At 51.7% G+C, this 18,312-nt stretch overlaps 6 protein-coding genes across 6 annotated transcripts; 5 read left to right on the forward strand and 1 right to left on the reverse strand.

The window, feature by feature from the left end:
* The first annotated feature begins 2,452 nt into the window (after positions 1 to 2,452).
* LOC113146825 (ubiquitin-like protein 5) lies at positions 2,453 to 3,166 on the forward strand. Its single transcript, XM_026335327.1, has 2 exons — positions 2,453 to 2,558; positions 3,051 to 3,166. The coding sequence occupies exons 1-2, from the start codon at positions 2,453 to 2,455 to the stop codon at positions 3,164 to 3,166; spliced, it is 222 nt and encodes a 73-aa protein (XP_026191112.1).
* Positions 3,167 to 4,772: 1,606 nt separating this feature from the next.
* LOC34617393 lies at positions 4,773 to 7,985 on the forward strand. The gene is made up of 6 exons (XM_026335337.1): positions 4,773 to 4,862; positions 5,036 to 5,167; positions 5,304 to 5,495; positions 5,588 to 6,853; positions 7,164 to 7,372; positions 7,613 to 7,985. The coding sequence occupies exons 1-6, from the start codon at positions 4,773 to 4,775 to the stop codon at positions 7,983 to 7,985; spliced, it is 2,262 nt and encodes a 753-aa protein (XP_026191122.1).
* Positions 7,986 to 8,339: 354 nt separating this feature from the next.
* Positions 8,340 to 9,026, forward strand: LOC113146836 (glucose dehydrogenase [FAD, quinone]-like). The gene is made up of 3 exons (XM_026335360.1): positions 8,340 to 8,357; positions 8,528 to 8,597; positions 8,935 to 9,026. The coding sequence occupies exons 1-3, from the start codon at positions 8,340 to 8,342 to the stop codon at positions 9,024 to 9,026; spliced, it is 180 nt and encodes a 59-aa protein (XP_026191145.1).
* Positions 9,027 to 10,562: 1,536 nt separating this feature from the next.
* On the forward strand, positions 10,563 to 12,031 carry LOC113146828. Its single transcript, XM_026335339.1, has 2 exons — positions 10,563 to 10,990; positions 11,221 to 12,031. The coding sequence occupies exons 1-2, from the start codon at positions 10,563 to 10,565 to the stop codon at positions 12,029 to 12,031; spliced, it is 1,239 nt and encodes a 412-aa protein (XP_026191124.1).
* A 226-nt stretch (positions 12,032 to 12,257) lies between these two features.
* On the reverse strand, positions 12,258 to 16,139 carry LOC34617394 (U4/U6 small nuclear ribonucleoprotein Prp4). Its single transcript, XM_026335340.1, has 6 exons — positions 15,787 to 16,139; positions 14,729 to 15,404; positions 14,148 to 14,316; positions 13,904 to 13,983; positions 12,897 to 13,669; positions 12,258 to 12,654 (listed from the first exon to the last, which is right to left on the reverse strand). Exons 1-6 carry the CDS (start codon positions 16,137 to 16,139, stop codon positions 12,258 to 12,260), a joined length of 2,448 nt encoding a protein of 815 aa, XP_026191125.1.
* Positions 16,140 to 17,401: 1,262 nt separating this feature from the next.
* On the forward strand, positions 17,402 to 18,279 carry LOC113146824 (54S ribosomal protein L27, mitochondrial-like). Its single transcript, XM_026335326.1, has 3 exons — positions 17,402 to 17,504; positions 17,872 to 17,936; positions 18,205 to 18,279. The coding sequence occupies exons 1-3, from the start codon at positions 17,402 to 17,404 to the stop codon at positions 18,277 to 18,279; spliced, it is 243 nt and encodes an 80-aa protein (XP_026191111.1).
* Positions 18,280 to 18,312: the final 33 nt, after the last annotated feature.

The raw sequence follows: 18,312 nt of genomic DNA on the forward strand, positions 1-18,312 counted from the left end.
CTGCTCCTCCTGAGCAACACCACGGAAGCTACTTGCCATGTACGCCGACATTTTAAAGTTCGACATATTCGTGCGCCGCATCAGGTAGCACGACGCATGGATGTGCTACACTGAGACCGAAACAGCTCGCAAAGACGAGAAAACAAGGGTCGTTCCCAGGACAGGTGTCAACCAACCGCGTGCAAACCCACCACTTTGCCCTTTTGAAGCCTCGGATGAGACTTCTTTGGCCGGTCCTGCTCCTTCCTCCACTGTTCCAGCACCGGCTTGCTTCTTGTTGAGGTCTGGCTGTTTCGAGAGCTCCGAAGAAGTAGAAACAGAAGGAGAAGAAGTAGAAGATGGAGAAGAAGTAGAAGGTGCAGGAGAAGAAGTAGAAGATGGAGGAGAATAAGTAGGAACAGAAGGAGAAGTAGATGGAGGAGAAGAAGTAGGAACAGAAGAAGTAGGAACAGAAGGAGAAGAAGTAGAAGGTGGAGGAGAAGTAAGAACAGAAGGAGAAGAAGCAGAAGATGGAGGAGAAGTAGGAACAGACAGAGAAGAAGTAGGAACAGACAGAGATGAAGGAGGAACAGAAGGAGAAGAAGTAGAAGATGGAGAGGAAGTAGAAGATGCAGAAGAAGAAGTAGAAGATGGAGAAGAAGTAGAAGATGCAGGAGAAGAAGTAAAAGATGGAGGATAAGAAGTAGAAATAGAAGAAGTAGCTGATGGAGGAGAAGAAGTAGGAACAGAAGAAGAAGTAGGAACAGAAGGAGAAGAAGTAGAAGATGGAGGAGAAGTAGAAGATGCAGGAGAAGAAGTAGAAGATGGAGGAGAGGTAGGAACAGAAGGAGAAGCAGGATCAGAAGGAGAAGAAGTAGGAACAGAAGGAGAAGGAGTAGAAACAGGTGGAGAAGAAGTGGAAGATGGAGGACTGGAAAGTTTGTCATCAGACAACTTTGGCGCCTCCGCATTGCTTGTTGGCGGAGTTGTCACCGTAGCACCTTCGCCATCTGCATGGAAACGCAAACACTCATTTAAAACTTTTAATTCAGCCTTATCTCTGTTCTTGCTGTGGCTTTAGTGGCTTACGGGTAATAGTCACTAAAGAAGGCACAAATAATCAGCCCTCTCAGTCGCCGTGTGGCCAGGAGGAAGAAGCATCAAGTTTCGCCTCAAACTTATGTGTGCATTTTCTTTATTTCCTACATTCAATATGTGTACAACAGCCGAGTTTGCACTGTGACTTTATAGATTCATCGGGAGAAGGACGTAGCTCCTCTCCCCTGATTATTGAAACGTGCTCGCTTACTTAGCTGGGAGACATCTTCGAGAATTGGGATATCATTCCTCTCTTCTGAAGGAAAATGACAATGAAGATGCGCATAGGCGAGGTAAAAGAAGGCTCTTCCTAACCTTATGAAAAAGAACAGAAGAGGCGCAGCCTCTTTCGAGCAGCTGCTTGGCAGAGGTATGTGTGTGTGTAACGCAGCGAGCATCCATAAAGCGCCAGCAAGGTAGCAGCATGTCAGAGAAGGATACAGAAGTCGTGCTTTCCTATCGCCTTTCCCTTGTGCCTCCGCAGGAAACCAAAGAGAAGCTGCACTGCGCGGTCACTCCCTAAGGTGTGGAGAAAATTCCCCTTTGGAGCAAACACAAAACCCACACAGTAGCGTACCTATGGTGCAGAGCACGTGGAGACCAAGGCCCAGCACAAAGACTAAAAAACAAGGGAAGTATTTCATTGCGTGTCGCCCTTGTCTTGAGACATGGTCCAGCCGTTCCCGTTGCGTTGAACCAGAAAATTTCTGGCACAGCGCCATTTTCAGCAGCATCAATGACAGCTGCTCAAGTAGTCGCTCTTTAATTCAAGGGTATCGGGTCTGGTGTATGTTTCGAGGGAAAGTCAGATGAGAGAATTTCCGTAAGGGCCCCCGATACACAGCGGCACGAGGCATCGCGCTGACAGCTTGGCACGTTGTCGCTTTTCCTGCTGTGTTTGACGCACGTATTGGCACACACAGAAGTAAAACAGATTTATTTTTTTCGGAGTTCACTGTGAGAGAAGAGGGAAGCAATGCCGCATAGTAGCAGGGAGAGCGGCGCACGGGCCTCCGCTCCACTCACTGGAGGCTCAGGGCACGTTGATCTCCATCCAGTAAGGTCCCCTTAGCACGAGAGAAGAAGGTGGATCTGACAAGAGGAAGGTGTTAAATCGCCACTCTTCTGTTGCTTTCTTCTTGGTTTGTTGACTAACCCTTTTCCATTTACTGGAATGCCCCCAGCGAAAGCTCAACCTGGAAACCCTTCCGCCCCCTCCTACCAAAGCAGCTGCATGCGCTGCCTTCTCGGTAGCTTAGAGTGCATTGCCTGCTCATCTCTTCATTATCCTTCCGCTACCGCATTTTACTTCTATTTCTCTGTCCAGTGCCACTACCCTTCTTCTTTGCAGCCGTCAGAGCCGCGACAATTCAAAATGATTGAGGTGATCCTGAATGACCGCTTGGGACGCAAAATCCGCGTCAAATGCAACCCTGATGATACAGTCGGCGATTTAAAGAAGCTGGTTGCTGCTCAATGCGGTAAGCTACAAAAACGATAGCGAGAGAAGAGGCTGCAGTTAAGTGGTAAGACCTGACATACATGCGCGCGATAGGCGATGAGTACATTGCGCACCCCAGCGTGGCGCACTTATACATAAGGCTCTGCTTCGGTTAATCGTTTGCTTTTGTCTCTACTTGTGCTGCACAATCTCTAGTTTGCTTAAAAGGGCTCGCAGAAGACTGGCTTTCTGCGCTTTGGTCAATGGACAGAGGGCAGACGCCTCTGGTCGTGGTGTTCTGCAGACTGTCTTCTGCATTGTGATCTTTATTGCTCTTGGATTTTATGTTCCTTCTTCCTTGTATCGTTGTCAGGCTCTAGATACCGTTCCTGCCACTCAGCCTTCCCCCCTCGCTCCGGTGGCATAGCAATCCAGCCCGCGTCTCTTCCTGCTTCTCACCTGCGTGCCTCGTTCTTTTTCCCTGCTGGAATTTGAAGAATCTGCGTCCTTTGCGCTTGCTTTGTGTGCCAAGGAACTCGCGAGGACAAGATTCGCATTCAGAAATGGTATACAGTGTACAAGGATCACATTACTCTTGAGGACTACGAGATTCATGACGGCATGGGCTTGGAACTGTATTACAATTAACCGCGCAATCGCACCAACGCCTTTTTCAATATGAGCTGTGATCAAATGGGCAGGCACGATGTGGAGTGCCTGACTGCGGACAAGCCGCTCCAGGTGAGGTCTAGCAAACTCTTTTCTACTGTCCAAAGCGCGAGAGGACAGTCGCGTGAATCGCTGGATTCGAGGACCCCTAAGAAACCAGTCTATGATTTATTCTGCTTTTTCTGATCCCCGTGGCTCAGCATTTCTTCAGCTTTCAAGGCGTGCTAGAGTGCAGCTGCAGCCTGTCTGCTAGCGGGCGGATGTGGCTGATCTCGCTCTTCTTTCGTCCTCCTGCTATCAGTGCAGCAAAAACGGCCACGATCGTTTCCGAAGAGGCAATGCGTTTTCACCAGCTAAAATACGTGAAGTGCGATTCAATTTCGCAGTTCGCGCATACGTCTCCTAGTGGTTAATCGCACTTTGCTGGGTTTTTGGCGGCAGCGAAAATGGCACTCTCAGCATTCCCCGCAGTTTCTGCGTTTCCAGTTCTAGAGAGGGTTGAGGTGCATGCACTGCCAGAGTATCGGCTGCGTGCAAACGAAAGGAGTTCGCATGATACTCCAGCGTCCGTATACACTTACGCATGCGGAGGTGCTGGCATGCTTCTCATTTCTCCCTACTAATAACAACTCGGCCACCGTTACTAGCGGCTGCAGTTCCAGCGTGAACAGTAGGAGCACTGCAACTTGCCTTTCCGTGATTGGCTCTCCATAAGGGCTGGTAGCGGGATTTCAGTGTGTCTCTGTCCAGTGGCTTGTCCCTTGGCAGAGGCCTTTTAAAGGGTTTTTGTAAACTGACCTGTGTTATTCTTCAGCCACTCAGCACAAGAGCTACCATCCCCTGTTTTCCGTACAAAGCTTAGCGCTTATGGATATTTGTTTGAAAAAATACCATCTCACGGGAAGTTTCCCATCTCCCGATCCATGCAGAGGGTCGTCTAATGCGTTTTTAACGGAGGTAGTGGGGCGCTGCCGCCATCTGTCTTCGGTTTCTCTGGCACATCATGCATGGTGTTTCAAGGGGCTTTGTCCAGTGCTCTATGAGAAAGTCATGGGAATGCAGGTTCCGAGGAGATTATACCACCACAACAGCTGGCTCGCTAAAGCAAGCCGCTTCGCCCTAAAAGGGTGCCAACTTTGGGGAGAAGTTGTGTACATTGTGATTAGTGAGGTGAATTTGCTTAGAATGATCTTTCCTATCTTCGGCAAGCCTTTGGTATATCTGTACATCAAACCACTGATGCTCACAGCCTCAAGTGATCCATGGCTTTGTCATCTTCTGCATCTTACGGGCCACTGGAAAGCCATGATTGCTCCCTTTTTCAAAGAAGATATAACTTGTAACGGAGGGGGCTGTGGGGTTGACCGTTTTTTGCAACGTTTCTCTACTAAAGCGCAGCCTTTGGAGTCGCTTTGTCCTCTTTCTCTGCATGGGAAAAAGCTTTAGGAGTGAAGGCAGCAGCCCCCACTCAAGAGAAGAGTTCGCGTCTTTTCTGCCACTTGCGCTGCACGATTCGATGTACTGAAGCGCGATGTTTTGCTCGCTAAAGTGAGCCCAAGCTTGCGAGTAACGCAGCTGCTACGGTATGGAGTTTGCTGATGCCATCGTTATGAAACAGAAATGTGAGCAAACAGCAACCATTGGGTTTTCCGACCTCGCCCGTGGTGTCGGGAGCGCAAAGGGACTGCTACGAGCAGTTGGTCGTTGCAGTTTATTCTGCCACGAGTGCAAAATATGCTTTCATTATATGTGCAAGCAACATTTCGGCCTCGAGTGGAAAGCGGCGGCTTGCTCTTGTTTGGCCACCTTTCTATGTGTTTCCCTTGGCCTTTGTTTATTATGGTGGAGACGGCTGCTCCTTCCCCTCTCAGCACTGTAAATTCCCGCAAGATATCTCTTTTTCAACTTGATCCATGGGAAACATTAGAAAGCATGACATTTGGGCTCGTTTTCCACCCCGAGAGCCCTGGAGGGCTGAGAGTGCTCCGAACGCACAAGCAGTGGAGGGTCACTCAGTCCGGCGTGCCGACAACGCAGTGTGTTTCACTTTTTGTTTTCGTTTTATTCATATTGCGCCGATGGTTTTATACTTTTCTCATGGTGTGTCCTGAATTAGAGGCGGAACAAGGCCCAAACATGCCCATCCGCTTCGGCCTTGGCAGTGTTCGCTGTTGTGTGTGGCTATCCTCTCCCGACTTCTTCCTTATCTTTTGAAGGCATGGGCGCCCACTCGCCTGACAGTTTAGGGGTCTTAAAATCGCGCTGTTTTTGCACTGGTGTGCATCCGCTTGGAGCATCTGGACAGCCAGCGAGCCGTTGCAGCACGGGGACGGCCCCACTTCCGCTGCGGCTTCTGTGTTCTGATTCCTCTTTACCGCTATGCATGATCCCTCTGGGGAGCTTCAAAGAGGTGCAGCGACTAGGGGGGAGGGGGGGAAGCAGGAGCGTGCAGAAGGACTGGAAGAACGGTGCAGCACCTTCTCACCAGCCGAAGAGCAAGGATTAGAACGCAATGGGAAGAAAACGCCAGCAGTGGGCCAGTCTGCTCCAGAGGTATTCGAACAAACAGCGCAATGCGGCAGCAACCAGATCGCAGACTCTCATGGAGAGTTGGACAGGTGCCCCTGTCAGAGGGTGCCTGCAGTGTCTCCCCCCGAAGGGGTCTCTTGGCCACACGTAGGGGCAGAGCTTCCCAAGAAAAGTTCAGCAAGTGACAGGGGTTTTGAAAGCTTCAGAGCAAGGAGGAGAAGGCTTTCGCCTTGGCTTCGGAAAGGATTCTTCGCTGGAGCAACCCTTGCACTCTTATGGGCATGTGGCCCTTCTCTTCTGAACTCTCTATTCAGTTTGCTTGTTGCCTATGAGCCTTCCTCTCAGCGCATCTTCACCGTAGCCTGTCTCAAGAATCGCACAAAGGAGGGAGACACCCAGGGAGATGGGAGCCATTTTCAGGAGGTGGAGAAGTCCTCTCCTACGATTGACAGGGGGGGCCTCTTTGACGGAGACAGCGCCTGTGCAGTGCTGCTGCATCCCTCGCGATATTATTGGGGTGCACGTCCTCCCTTTGCGTCTCTCGTCGTCTTTTTGCAATCCGCAGCGCTCTGCAGCCTTGAAGTTGTCTGTGCTCTTGGTTTGGAGCCACTGCTGCCGGAACGTGAAGCAGTTGAACGGCGATTGCGGCGCTTGGGCCCTATCCTTGCTTCTCTCTCTCTGTTGCTCCGTCCTTCCTCCTCGCCCCTCCAGCTCCCTTGCGAGGAATGGCTATCTGCATGGTCAGATACCAACAGAAGAGGGGATCTGCACACTTGGACGCGACGCAAATACGCAAAAAAACACCAACACAGCGCAACCGCGCCGTTCTTCGACTTCATTGTTGTTGGAGGAGGCACTGCAGGGACTACACTCGCTGGGCTCTTGGGGAGACTGAAGCAGCCTCAATTTCAACTCGATGAGCAGGCAGCGGGGAGAAATGGAGCGCCAGACGTCGAGACAGAGCAGACGAGAGGAAACTCAGGCAGGAAGAAGCCCCGCGTGCTGCTCCTCGAGGCAGGCGGCTGGCCAGATCTACGAGCTTTCTCTTCGCTGAAGATTCCTGCGCGAACTTTCGAAGGGCAGAGAGGAGACATCGATTGGAAGCTCAGCACAACCCAACAAGCCAGTGCATGCCTTGTAGGTCCATTAGGCACGCCCCCCTACTCCCTGCTTTGCGCCTCCTCCTGAACGCCCTTGCAGCCCTTGTGACGCTTTTGCGTGTTCCGAGAAACGCTGCGCCCGTGTTGTTGGCTCGTTGTGCACTACTGAACTGAAATCTATCACCTTTTACGGGGAAAGAGTCAGTAGTCAGTGGTTTTAAGCGCTTTCTTCCTTTCTGCATGTGGCCCTCTCCCTTCTCATATGTATTGCATCCTTGTGACCAGCCGTTTGCACCCCATCAGCTCTTCTTTTCTCCTTGTTTTTCTGTTCCCAACAATACACACAGGGCCTCCAGGAAAGCAAATCCTTCTGGCCCCGAGGAAAGGCTCTTGGAGGCAGCAGCTGGTTAAACTACATGCTATTTGTCAGGGGTGACCCAAGGGATTATGACAGCTATAGCAAGTGCACGAAAGACGAGAGATGGGCGTTCAGCAATGTCTTGCGCAAATTCAAACAAATTGAACGGGTTCAATTCCCGGCGGACCCTCAGTTTCGGTAAGCAAGAACACTAAAACTCAGATCTAAGCCTGTTTCTTTAGTAGACGTACTGTACAACGTGCAGATACTCGGTGCGCATGCACATGGCTAATGGATTCATGCATTCGCTTCGCTGGAAGTGAGACAACACCCACGTTCGTTGTACCTAGTTGAATTCCTCGAATCTGCAGTAAAGTGGCACTTTTGTCGCATAACTTCGTTTTTCGCTCTTCCTGTGCCGTTGTTTTTCAACGAGAGGAACGCGCGGCGCTGGTGGATTGGATGTGTCATCTGCTTTCGCCGCAGTGGGACAGGGGGTTCCATAAGCGTGAATCTTCCAGAGACTGCAGACCCTACAGTTCTCGCCTTCCTACGGAGTGCAGAAGGCCTAAGCCTCGAAGCAGAGGAGGAAGGACAGGCTGGGAGCTCCACCGGCAGCAGCTACTATGCTGCAAATCCAGATTACAATGGAGCGAGATATGCGGGGCCATCCCTGTTTCAGCTGAATACCCAAAACGGAAAACGTCGAAGTCCTTTGGAGGCTTTTCTCCTTAGCCCAATGCTCACTGATGTGAGTGGGGATGGAAAATTCACAGAAATAAGAAGGCAGCTGGCTGTTTCACTGGTGTGAAAGCTGTTCTGTATGGTCGTTAAGGCATGAACGACAGTTGAGCAATTTGTGGTTGCTTTCGCACTGCCTTGCGCCGCCATGTTTCTGTAGATGGATACAGAGCATCAGGATGACGCTCCTTCTGTTAGCGTTGTCTTTAATGCGAGAGTAATCAAAATCATATTCGAGCCAGAGATGTCACAAGTCTCAAACGAAGCTGAGGAAGAGCGACACCGCCCCCCTCAGTACCAGGCACAAGCAAACGGGCAGTCTGCAGAAGAAATGGGAACGGGGAAGAAAAGTGAAAGGCTCATGGCAACGGCAATGCTTGTTGTAGATGAGACCCACTGCACAGCTGAAAAATGGGAGAAGGAGATGTGCGAGGTTTTTGAGGTGAACTATCTGATGCCTGGTTTCCCCACTCTTTTAGCGTTTCCTCTTTTATTGAAACGTAGCTGTTATGCATGCCGGAGAGAAATCAAATGATGCCTCGAGTATGCTTGTGAACTTTATAGGAAATTCGAGATTACTTAAAACACCATTTCCTTTCTCTGCGTTTTCAGGTCCCTGTTAAAGGGGAATTGATTCTTACTGCTGGCACCATCCATACTCCCCAAATTCTTCTGCAATCAGGTGCTCTGCTTCTGCCCACCATTTCAAAATCTGCTGCTACCCGCTGGAATTCATACTTGCGCACTGCATTATCTTTCATAATCTATATGAAGTATGTGAGTGTCTGCACTAAGTGAAAAAGGGCGACACTAATGTGCAACGCTTTATAGAACAGTTCAGCGTCCTCCCAGTTCAAATACTTACAGCACGCATGTTGGAGTGATTTGTTTGATTGCCTGTGTTTCTGCAATGCGTTTTGATTAGCTGGCTTTTCGTGTGTAATGAATGAAACTTCTTTAACATGCCGCACAATATGAGATTTTCATGTATCTTTTGGGAAGTGCGAATGAGCCTGCAGGAGTCGGCGACCCCGCTGAGCTAAAGAAACTCCGGTTGGAGCCGGTACTCAATATTCCAGGGGTCGGTAAAAATCTGCAGGTGCGGCACTGACTAGCTAGCTTGTATCAGAGTATTCCGCAGTCGTTTCTTAAAGTGCAGGCGTGAATAGATGTGGATTCATGTCGTGAACCTCATGTTCTGAGGCTTAAAGCCGTTGAGTTTAAATGTTGGCACATTTCCATGTCAGCCCTTGGTCGCGGGAGGCTGCCTTGCCGTGCACGTGGTTGTTGCCGTTGCGCTTGTTGTGTGTTTGCTATTAACGTTTACTGGGGGAGAAAACTCTTTCAACTTGCATGCATTTGTGTGTTGGGTGTGTGCACAAGCAGGACCACGTGTTTACCCCGCGGACCTTTGTGCTGAAAGACGAAGTGAACTTGGAAGAATTTGCCAGTACATTTCCCACAGTGCGAAGTGGCGAAGATGATTTTGCACAGGTTTGTCTCAGTTACTATGAGCCGATATACAACACAAAGTTCACTGTTTTGCAACAACTTGTTTGGGGAAGGGCAGTGTCAGCGGAGTAGCATGTGGAAAGAAGAGTAACAGATGAAAGAGAGCTTGACATACACATGACGCGAAGCGAAGAGGGTCGGACGAACACAGCACAGTACAGACCAATACAGGGGATACTTTGCTTCAGCGCACCAATTGTCATGCGATGAACTGGCTGCTGGCTACAGACTGAGGGCGACACTCATGTAAAGCGGCTTGAGAAGTATGCGGCCTTATATGGCAGCGGAGTGTCACTAGACATCAACGCTGAAGGAGGCTGGCAGCCGTTCTCTTCCACAGAGGCCGGAGACTCTCAAGAAGCCACACATGTCCAGAGAACGTCAATTTCAATTAAAACAGCTAATGAACTAAGGGGAACCCAGCTAGGAACGATCTGGAGATATCTAACCAAGCAAACGGGACTCCTAGCTTCCTCAGGTGCAAAAAATCTCAAATATACACACATTGCAAACCGGAATCTGTAGAGTGTACGACGGGTTCTTATCATCCCTTTCGTATCGTTTCCATCATTCGAAAGCGAAGTTTGCTCGGTGTAGCAGTGCTCAACACCTGTAGAGACTCTGAGAATCACAGAGTGACGCAGTTCGCAGCAAATGCGACAATGAAGCAAACAAATTGGGTGGGTGGGTGGCTTCAGGGGTCGAGGCGCACGTGGTTTCTGAGCACTTCAGCTCTCTTGAAGATGAGGAAAATGAGAATACAGGGCTGCCCTCCTCATGCCCGCCCGGAATTCCCCTTCCCGATATTCAGCTTCATTTCCTGAACGGTATGCCTTTACACGAAATTGTCGCGTCTCATCGCGTTTTCAGATTGATCAGCCTTCTTTCTTTTCTGTATGTGCATCTACTACAATAGGGCTATCTGTTCCTCGGTTTCTCTCGCTCGCTACCCCATTGCATCCTGTACAATTAACCGAGGTCTGCCCTGGTAGCGCTGTTCCCTTCCCATCGCCCTTCTCTTCATGTCGCTTCTACTGCGCAGTGATACCCCTTCAGAAAACATTGCCTTAAGTTGTAGGTGTCACTGCATATGCGCGTGTATACGTACATTTTTCGGCATGTTCATTCTTCAGCTATGCCGGACGCTGCGTTTATGAAGACGCGTTTAAATGTACCCGATTGGTTTCCTTTTATTGTGGGGACGCCTGAAGACTGGGGAAATGCATATCATGCTCCCAAATTGCATGGGATCGTGATGATGCCCGTATTGCTGCACCCCCGATCTAGGGGTACAGTCTCCTTGGCTCCCACCTCGATTCCGCCGACTTGGTTTCTTGACGAAAAATCCCAGAAGGACGCAGAGGGAACGGTGTTCGCTAATCCAATCAGCAGCCCTCAAATTGACCCGCAGTATCTCAGCAACAGGCGGGATGTAGCGGCTCTAGTAAAAGGTCATTATGCACATAAAAATGCACGGAAACAAGCACCCAGTTCTCCCTCTGCACCCTTCTCCTGTGTTGATATGTTGTCTTCCCTTGTTTCTCCTCGAGGGCCTCAGCACCCGCGACTCCTTCCACTGCCTTTCCTCTCCAAAAGTCTATTGTTGTGTGCAGGTTCCTCTTTACTTCGCACATGTGCCGAGCTTCTTTGTCTCTCTCTTTTCTTCCTTCTTGCTCCTCCTGCCTTCTGTTCTCGCTGTTCATCAGTCGGCTCCATCTCCCGCTGCTCCATCATCTGTGAGCTCCTTTTATGCGCACAGGCCTTGGCATGGTGAAGGCCATTGCGTCTTCCAGGCCATTCGCCTCGCTCATTAAAAAGGAGATGGTGCCTCAATGCCACCCCGAGGTGTTTCGCAGAATATTCGTGCCTAACGATTTCACGGGAGATGCATACGTGGGCGTGGACAAAAGGGCGCCTCAAGGGGGTGCCGTCGGTGACAATAATCGCCCCAAAGAGGGCCTTGAGGGATCTCCCTTTAACGAGTCCTCTTGTGATTCTGTGGATTGCGCGGAGGGCATCCTTTCTTCACTCTCTGCTAAAATAGCGGCAAAGTATCCAGAGTTGGCCGCAGTAGATCCTGTGTTGCCTCGTGTATGCGCGTTGGCAGTGGCGCATGAGCAGGGACGTATTAGTGACGAGGAGTGGGCAATGGGCTTTGTCCGGTTGTTTACATTGACGCTTTACCACCCTGTTGGCACCTGCAAGATGGGAGTAGCTGATGAGGCTTTCCTCAAGACCATGGGGAGGGAAACCGGAGAAGGAGCCGTACAGGGCGCAGAACAGACAGGCGTTGGAGCTGCAGCTAAGGGAGGCAGTAGTAGCGATCACACGGACGCCCTTGATGAAAAAATACCGAAGAACACGCAGACAAATGAAAGGCTCGCAGAGAAAAGGGAAGATGAGGTGTCTCTTCCTCCTGCATGGTCTGCAACGGCGGTAGTGGATGGGTCGCTTCGTCTGTGTGGTGGCTTTTGCGTGGGAAATGTTTCCATTGCAGATGCCTCGGTGCTGCCGCATCTCCCGTCTGGCAACACCCATTTGCCCGTGGTGCTTGTAGCTCATGTTGCTGCGGAAGCCCTGAGCGAGCGGTGGCTGCAGGGCTAGGCGGAGGACAGCGGGGGGTAAGGCAGGAGAGACTGCACGCGCCTCCTGGTAATCTTCTTGGATGGTTCGATGTGTCATTGGCGGCGCCTCATGATCGCAATTCCCACGTTTCTTGCTTTGAAATGCAGGAAGCGATGCGGCGAGATGTCGATACTGAACGCGCTAGAGCTTAGGCTGCTAGGTATACGCACCCCCGGAATGTAGCATGAAGAGGCAAATGCTCTGATCAAGCAGGCGCATTGGTTTTGGGCGGAAGGGAAACTGGAACAGAGGGGACACGGGCAGAGATGAGGCTTGAAGGGCAGTCAGGTTCAGAGATAGAGTGTGCATGAGACAGAAAAAGAAAGGGCGAAAGCAAGAGCGGCGTATTGGCCGTGTCGGCCCTCTCGTGTCTGGCCCTCCCTGAGCACGCTTGCTGAAAGGCTGCCAACCAGCAAACCTGCATCCCTTTGCGTTTCTTGGCAACTTGTTTGTCGCCATCTGGGCCGTTAGCTACACCCGGCTTGCTTCCACAGGCAAACCGCAAAATGATTTCAGACGGCGAGACTGCCTGACTTCTCCGTGCATCTAAGCTTTTTAGCGAAAGCCTTAAGCAATCGTGCACAGGGGGAAAAATACCAGGTCTATACCCAAAAGTGTAAATTCTAGCGCCTCAAGCATCCAGTTGTGCCGCATGGTGAGCTTATGTTTTAGATGTCGAATTGTTCGTGCACGCCCAACGATTCAGCGCGGCAGCCCAGCAAGGCAGGCAGGAGTTTTTAGAGCAGTGGCTACAAGGCCTTCTATGGCTTCATCTAACCCTAAGTACCCCAACTAACTGACCACAGATCCCTAGAAATCTGTTTGGGAGTCCCGTGTGCTCTACGAGTCAGCGGGCTTTTCTTCCTTATACTGCTGCAACAGCATATCCCTGGTTTCTTGCTGACTGTACAACCCGTTACAATGCCAAAGCTTCCACGTCCGATCAAATCCCACGCTGGCAACGACGTCTCCGCCACCGATGCCTCTTCTTTCCTCCCCGTCGTAAAGCGTGTCCTTGTGGGAGTCTTCCTTGGTGGAGCACCCGTTCGCGTGTTCTTCTTTGACTTCTTTATGCAACGGGGAAACACCTTCGGCGGAGCCGCTTGGGAAGGCCTGCGAAGTCTCTAGGATGTCGATGCCCATTACCTTCCCGTCATGAGCGGGGAGGCTTTTCTGCAGAGAAAAGTCCGTGCAGGACCAGACCTTCACCAGCCCGTCGAAACCCGAAGTGTATAGACACCGCCCACTCCCTGGCTCAAAGATACACTCCGTGATCATCTTAGTGTGAGCGGGGATCGTAAGCAACGCCTGAGAAACACAGGCTGCTGCGGAGGTTCCCTTCTCTGCCGCAGCAGCACGCGCTGCAGCGGACGTTGTCGCAACTTTGCGCAAATCCCAAAGCTTCACGCAGTTGTCATCGCCGCCGGTGACCATCCAGTTGGCACACACGGGGTGTACAGACAACGCCACCACTTGCTTTACGTGCGCGGCAATGTCCACCACTCCCCGTCCCACTCGCAGATCCGTAACCTTCACCAGTCCCATTAAATCGGATGTAACTGCCAGCGACCCGTCGGGATGGAAACATAGCGCATACACCGCAGCTGAGTGGCCCTCCTGTACACGCACACATGCAAGCAAGCATGCCCATATGTGCCTACACACATCTACCCATACACCGCATTAGCCCCCCGGGGGTGAACAAGCCGCCGCGAATCGCCGGCTCCATCTTCTACGAGCACGCTTCCGAAACTTCCAGAGAGGAGAAGCATTTGTACACGCAGACATGCAAGCGTGAAAAGAGCTAAAAGGTGCCACGTATCTCCCAATCAGAAGCCCCTCCTGCCCTGCCTGCAAAAGAATTTCTTGTCTTGTCTCCACGTCCCAGAGTCTCCATGTCTCGTCATGCGAGGTAGTGGCTAGAGAGCGTCCTGCGAGGCGCATGCGCAAACAGAGCATCAGGACGGCTCTCGTGTGGAGGGGTATCGCCACATTCTTCCTAATTGGGCCTAATTGCACTGTCTCTTCAAGCGCGTCGCTTGACACATCAGCGCTTTGCCAAGAGGCCTTCTCTAGCCGTGCATGTTGCACACACCTGTAGGGTGAAAAACGACTCTATTGACTCGTTCTTCGTGGCCTGTTAGTTTGCCGACAAGCAGCTTCGCAGAGGCAGCGGACGCCCCCTGCAGTCCACACTTCGCCGCCCTCCCCAAATCCCAAAGGCATACTGTGGCATCCGCAGAGCCACTGGCCAGCAGCAAACTCTGAGCAGCAGCAGCAGCCACCAGCAACACACACACAGGCAGCAAAAACAGGCACTTCTCTGCAGCTGTGCTGCACACGCATGCATGCGACTCGCAGCCAGACTGCAGCGGCCACCTAGGCGGCTTCACGACGCCTCCATGACCAAGAGTGCAGAAACGCCAAAGCTGCAAAATACGACGACGCGCGTTCCCAGCGGCTACTCTCCCGTCCCTCCAGCCTTTCCGCCCCCATGCAACGACACTGTTTGTTCACGTCTTTCCCCCCTACCCCCCCCTATTCCCCCCACTATACACCATGACGCACATCGCCACCACCCGCCTGAGGAGGCGTCCACGCAAGGGAGTGCACGCGAGTCTGGTGCTGCTTCAATTGCAGCAGCAGACGGCCGTCCGAGGGCCTCCATATCTTTACACTCTCCCCCCAAGAGGCCGTCGCCAGCAGCGTCTTGCTTCCGCCAGCAAATTCCAGCTGCTGCGCCTCTTCTTCAGCCCGAAGTGCCGCCTCTCCCTGCGCAGCGCCTGCTGAACCCCCACCTCTTGCGTCTGCCGCTGCGATTTCCGCAGCAAGCGGAGAGGGCGGAGAAAAACGGCAACAGGTAAGGGGCCGCTCATCGCCGACAATTGACGCGGCCAGAGACATTTTCTGCTGAATAAATTTATTAAAAAAGTGCATATCTAAGATGGGGCTGCTGGGCGGGAGGCACGAAAGACTCTTCTCCTGCTGAAGCTGTTGCGCGTGCTGTCTGTACACCGTCTCCCTCCGCAGCCGCTGCTGCGCCGCCTGACCGCTCGCAGCTGCACAAAGCTTCCTGAACGCCAACAAGGCGGGCTGCCCCTCGGTATAGAAGGTCCCCTCAATCTCCTCAGTGACCTCCTCTGCCTCGGCAGCCCCCGCACCAGCCTCCGCCTTCGCTTGCTGCTTCTTCACGGCTATGATCCGGGCAGCAGGAGCTCCCAAATGCAATGAAGGCCGCTGCGGCGCATCAACACCTGCCGGGATGGTTCGCCCCTCCGCCAACAGCCCCTTAAGACGGGCCCTCCGCTCGAAGGGACCCTCTCCAAAAAGTGTAACCGGCTCTCCCATACGCCTGTTCAACAACATGCCAAAAGAGATATATAAATATATATATACAAACCACACTACACAGAGGCAGGAAACGCAAAGGCGGACATGGGAGGTACTCACGCCTAGACAGCTCCTTTCAAGGAATATATATATACATACAGATGTGTATTAATATATACATATATTAATATACATAATATATATGCACACGCATGGGCACCTCCAAAGCAGAGGCGCACTCATATATTAAGCCGCGAAACCAACATTCCTTCTTCCCCCCGCAGCCATCACCACCACCATACACCCGAAGTGTGCATACGAAGCTGCAGCCCAATCCCTTTATGCAAACATCCACGCATTCCCGTGAGGCCACCCCGAGCTGAATACCATGAATTTCCTCCTACCTGAGAGCATCTCGCACATCCGCATCAATAGTTGGAGCTGAGGTTTTGAAGGACGAAGCCGTTTGCTGAATCTGAAAAGCTTTCAGCTTCTCTTCGTGCTGAGCCACCGCTGCATCCATCTGCACTCCTGTTTCGCCATCCTGAGGGCTCTCACTAGAGGGCAGTGGTCGATCCTCGGAATCCGAGGGCTGGAGCTCCTGGGGGGCCTCTTCCTCCCGCACAGCGGCCGCAGTAGCACTGGCGGTTTCTGTGATTTTCCCATAGTACAGATGACTCTTGGTCTGGACACCACCCCGCTCGGCGTCAGCAGTGCCAGGCCCTGAAGAGGGTCGGGGCCTCGATTGATCTGACATTTGCCGAAGTATGGATGGTTGTGTGCAAGTTCGTCTTTTAGACAAGCGGACGACGGGGGGCGGTGCAGATATGGCTGCCAGGGCAGTGCGAGGAGGTTAAGAAAGCCGATGGATGGATAGAAGAGGCTAGGCGGATGCCTGCATTGTGAGCTATTTAATACTATATCTCATGAAGAAAAACCGGCCGCTGGCGTTGGGGGCCCTAAGAGGGCCCTGCAGAGACTTTGAGACTAGCGGGATGAAGAGCATGCGGTTCAACGCCGAGATACCCGCGTCTATATGTCTTCGATTCATAAAGGGTAAAGGGACAAAGGAGTAAAGGAAGCCGCAACTGGGGCGCTGCAACCCGCGGTTACCCGCGAGTGCATGCTACCGACAGCCCCAATGGCAGTGAAGAAAAAGAGGATCTAGAGAAGTTTTCCTGCGAAGTACGTTGCGAATAGAGATAAATAATGCGTGTTTCAAGGCTGTTCCTATGTGGAATGCTTCCTGAATTCTCATCAGAAGCGGGAAGCTTGAGGGCCAAGTGTGTTCAAGTCAGCCTAGGAAAACGGCTGTGAAGGGTTGTCCTGTTTCTTTTTCTTCGACATTCACCATGAGACACTAAAGACCATGCAGTATGGCCTGTGAAGTGCAGCCAAATGCCAAGACTTCTGCTAATGAATTCGGCCGCGGCTGGCACCGCCGGATTCAGGAAAATGAACGCCTGGCGTTGCAGTGCGATTTGCAACGGCGGGGCCTCTGCCTTGTTTCGGCGTAGCGATTTTCTTTGTTCCGCTTTCCATTATTTCTGTTGTGGCCGGTGGATCACAGCTGTCTGCCCCACCTCAGCATGCCATTCTGCGGCAGCGTCCGGAGAAGTGCTCAACGACGCACCCAGAAGCAGCTCAAAGCAGGCACTCCGAGTCCATCAAAGCCTCGGGTTAGTTCTTCGCCTTTCTGGTCTGCGTCTGGCCAAGGCAAGTTCTCCTAGTGTCTTTTCGCGCCTCTCTGCCTTGTCCCTGTGGCTGCATGTCTGTGTGGAATGTGGTACTGAACTGTTCTACTCGATTTCGTCGGGTAATTATGTTCATTTTGATGAGGCAACTTGTGGCGCATGTGTGCAATCATATAGTTTGGGAAGATAAATGAAGCCAATTTTCCTTGCCTAGGAATATTGTAAACAGAAAAATCGTTCTGTGGTGCAGCTACCGGACCTCACGTTTGAGCTCACTGTGAGAGTAGAGCAAACACTGAGTACTGCGTATGCCTGTTTGTTCCAGATGGGACCGAGCAAAGGCAGAGGGCCTCTAATTGCAAAGTATGCCCCTGCTGGATTCAAGAAGGGCTTCGGCGCCGTTGGTTTAGGCAGACACACGAAGAAGGGTAGGCCCTCGAATGCAATGAAGACCTCCCGCAGACATTTAGTGAACAAATGATGAGGCCTATTGAGGACTCATGCTTAGAATTGATTAGGTACAGCTTCGAGAGCTTGCGTTTCTTTGACGCGCCCCTGGTGGAGGTGGTTTCTGCATTCTATGTGGACTGACCTCATTCTCTGTATGGCATGCAGGCATTTTAGGGACCAGTGACAAACCTGTGCGTTGCGCCTTTCTCAACATGTGCATCGCTTTCGTGCAAATTCGTAGTGTCTGGTGCTTGTATACAGTGGCCAGGGGACGTTCTCACGAGAGGTACTGCTTGTAGACGGCCTGCCCGCCCTCATTGCATGCGTTGCGTTGCCCTCTCTCAGGTTTCTTCTTGATCAATTCAATGCTAGTTCCTAAATTTCATGTCTCAAATTTGGAAGGATGTGAGGTACGTAGTTTCACTCATCGTTTTGTCCACGAAATCATCTAGCGTAGTCCTCACAAGCGTTGAGCTGTTTCATGTCCTCTTCTCTCAGCAGACCACGCTAGTGGTTGCCTTGTTTTAGCGTTTCCCTAGTGGCCGCTACCATTCTAAATCGGCCATCGATTCTTATAGAACGTCTTCAGCCCTCCGTTCCTTACTCTGGATAGCCCTTTCCCCCCTTCCCGCCTTTCCTCCCCCACGAGAGTCTTCGGTCTGTTTGGTCTGTGTGCAGCTCAAACCCTACGTAAGCCCCGAAACTTACAAAGTCGCGACGCAGAAATTCTGGTCTGCCGACCTGGACGACTAGCCTGACTTCCCCATTCATCATACGGCTTATTTT

This window comes from Cyclospora cayetanensis, unplaced genomic scaffold, assembly GCF_002999335.1.
Source record: "Cyclospora cayetanensis isolate NF1_C8 unplaced genomic scaffold, CcayRef3 CcayRef3_contig_66, whole genome shotgun sequence".
In the NCBI taxonomy this organism is placed as follows: Eukaryota; Apicomplexa; class Conoidasida; order Eucoccidiorida; family Eimeriidae; genus Cyclospora; species Cyclospora cayetanensis.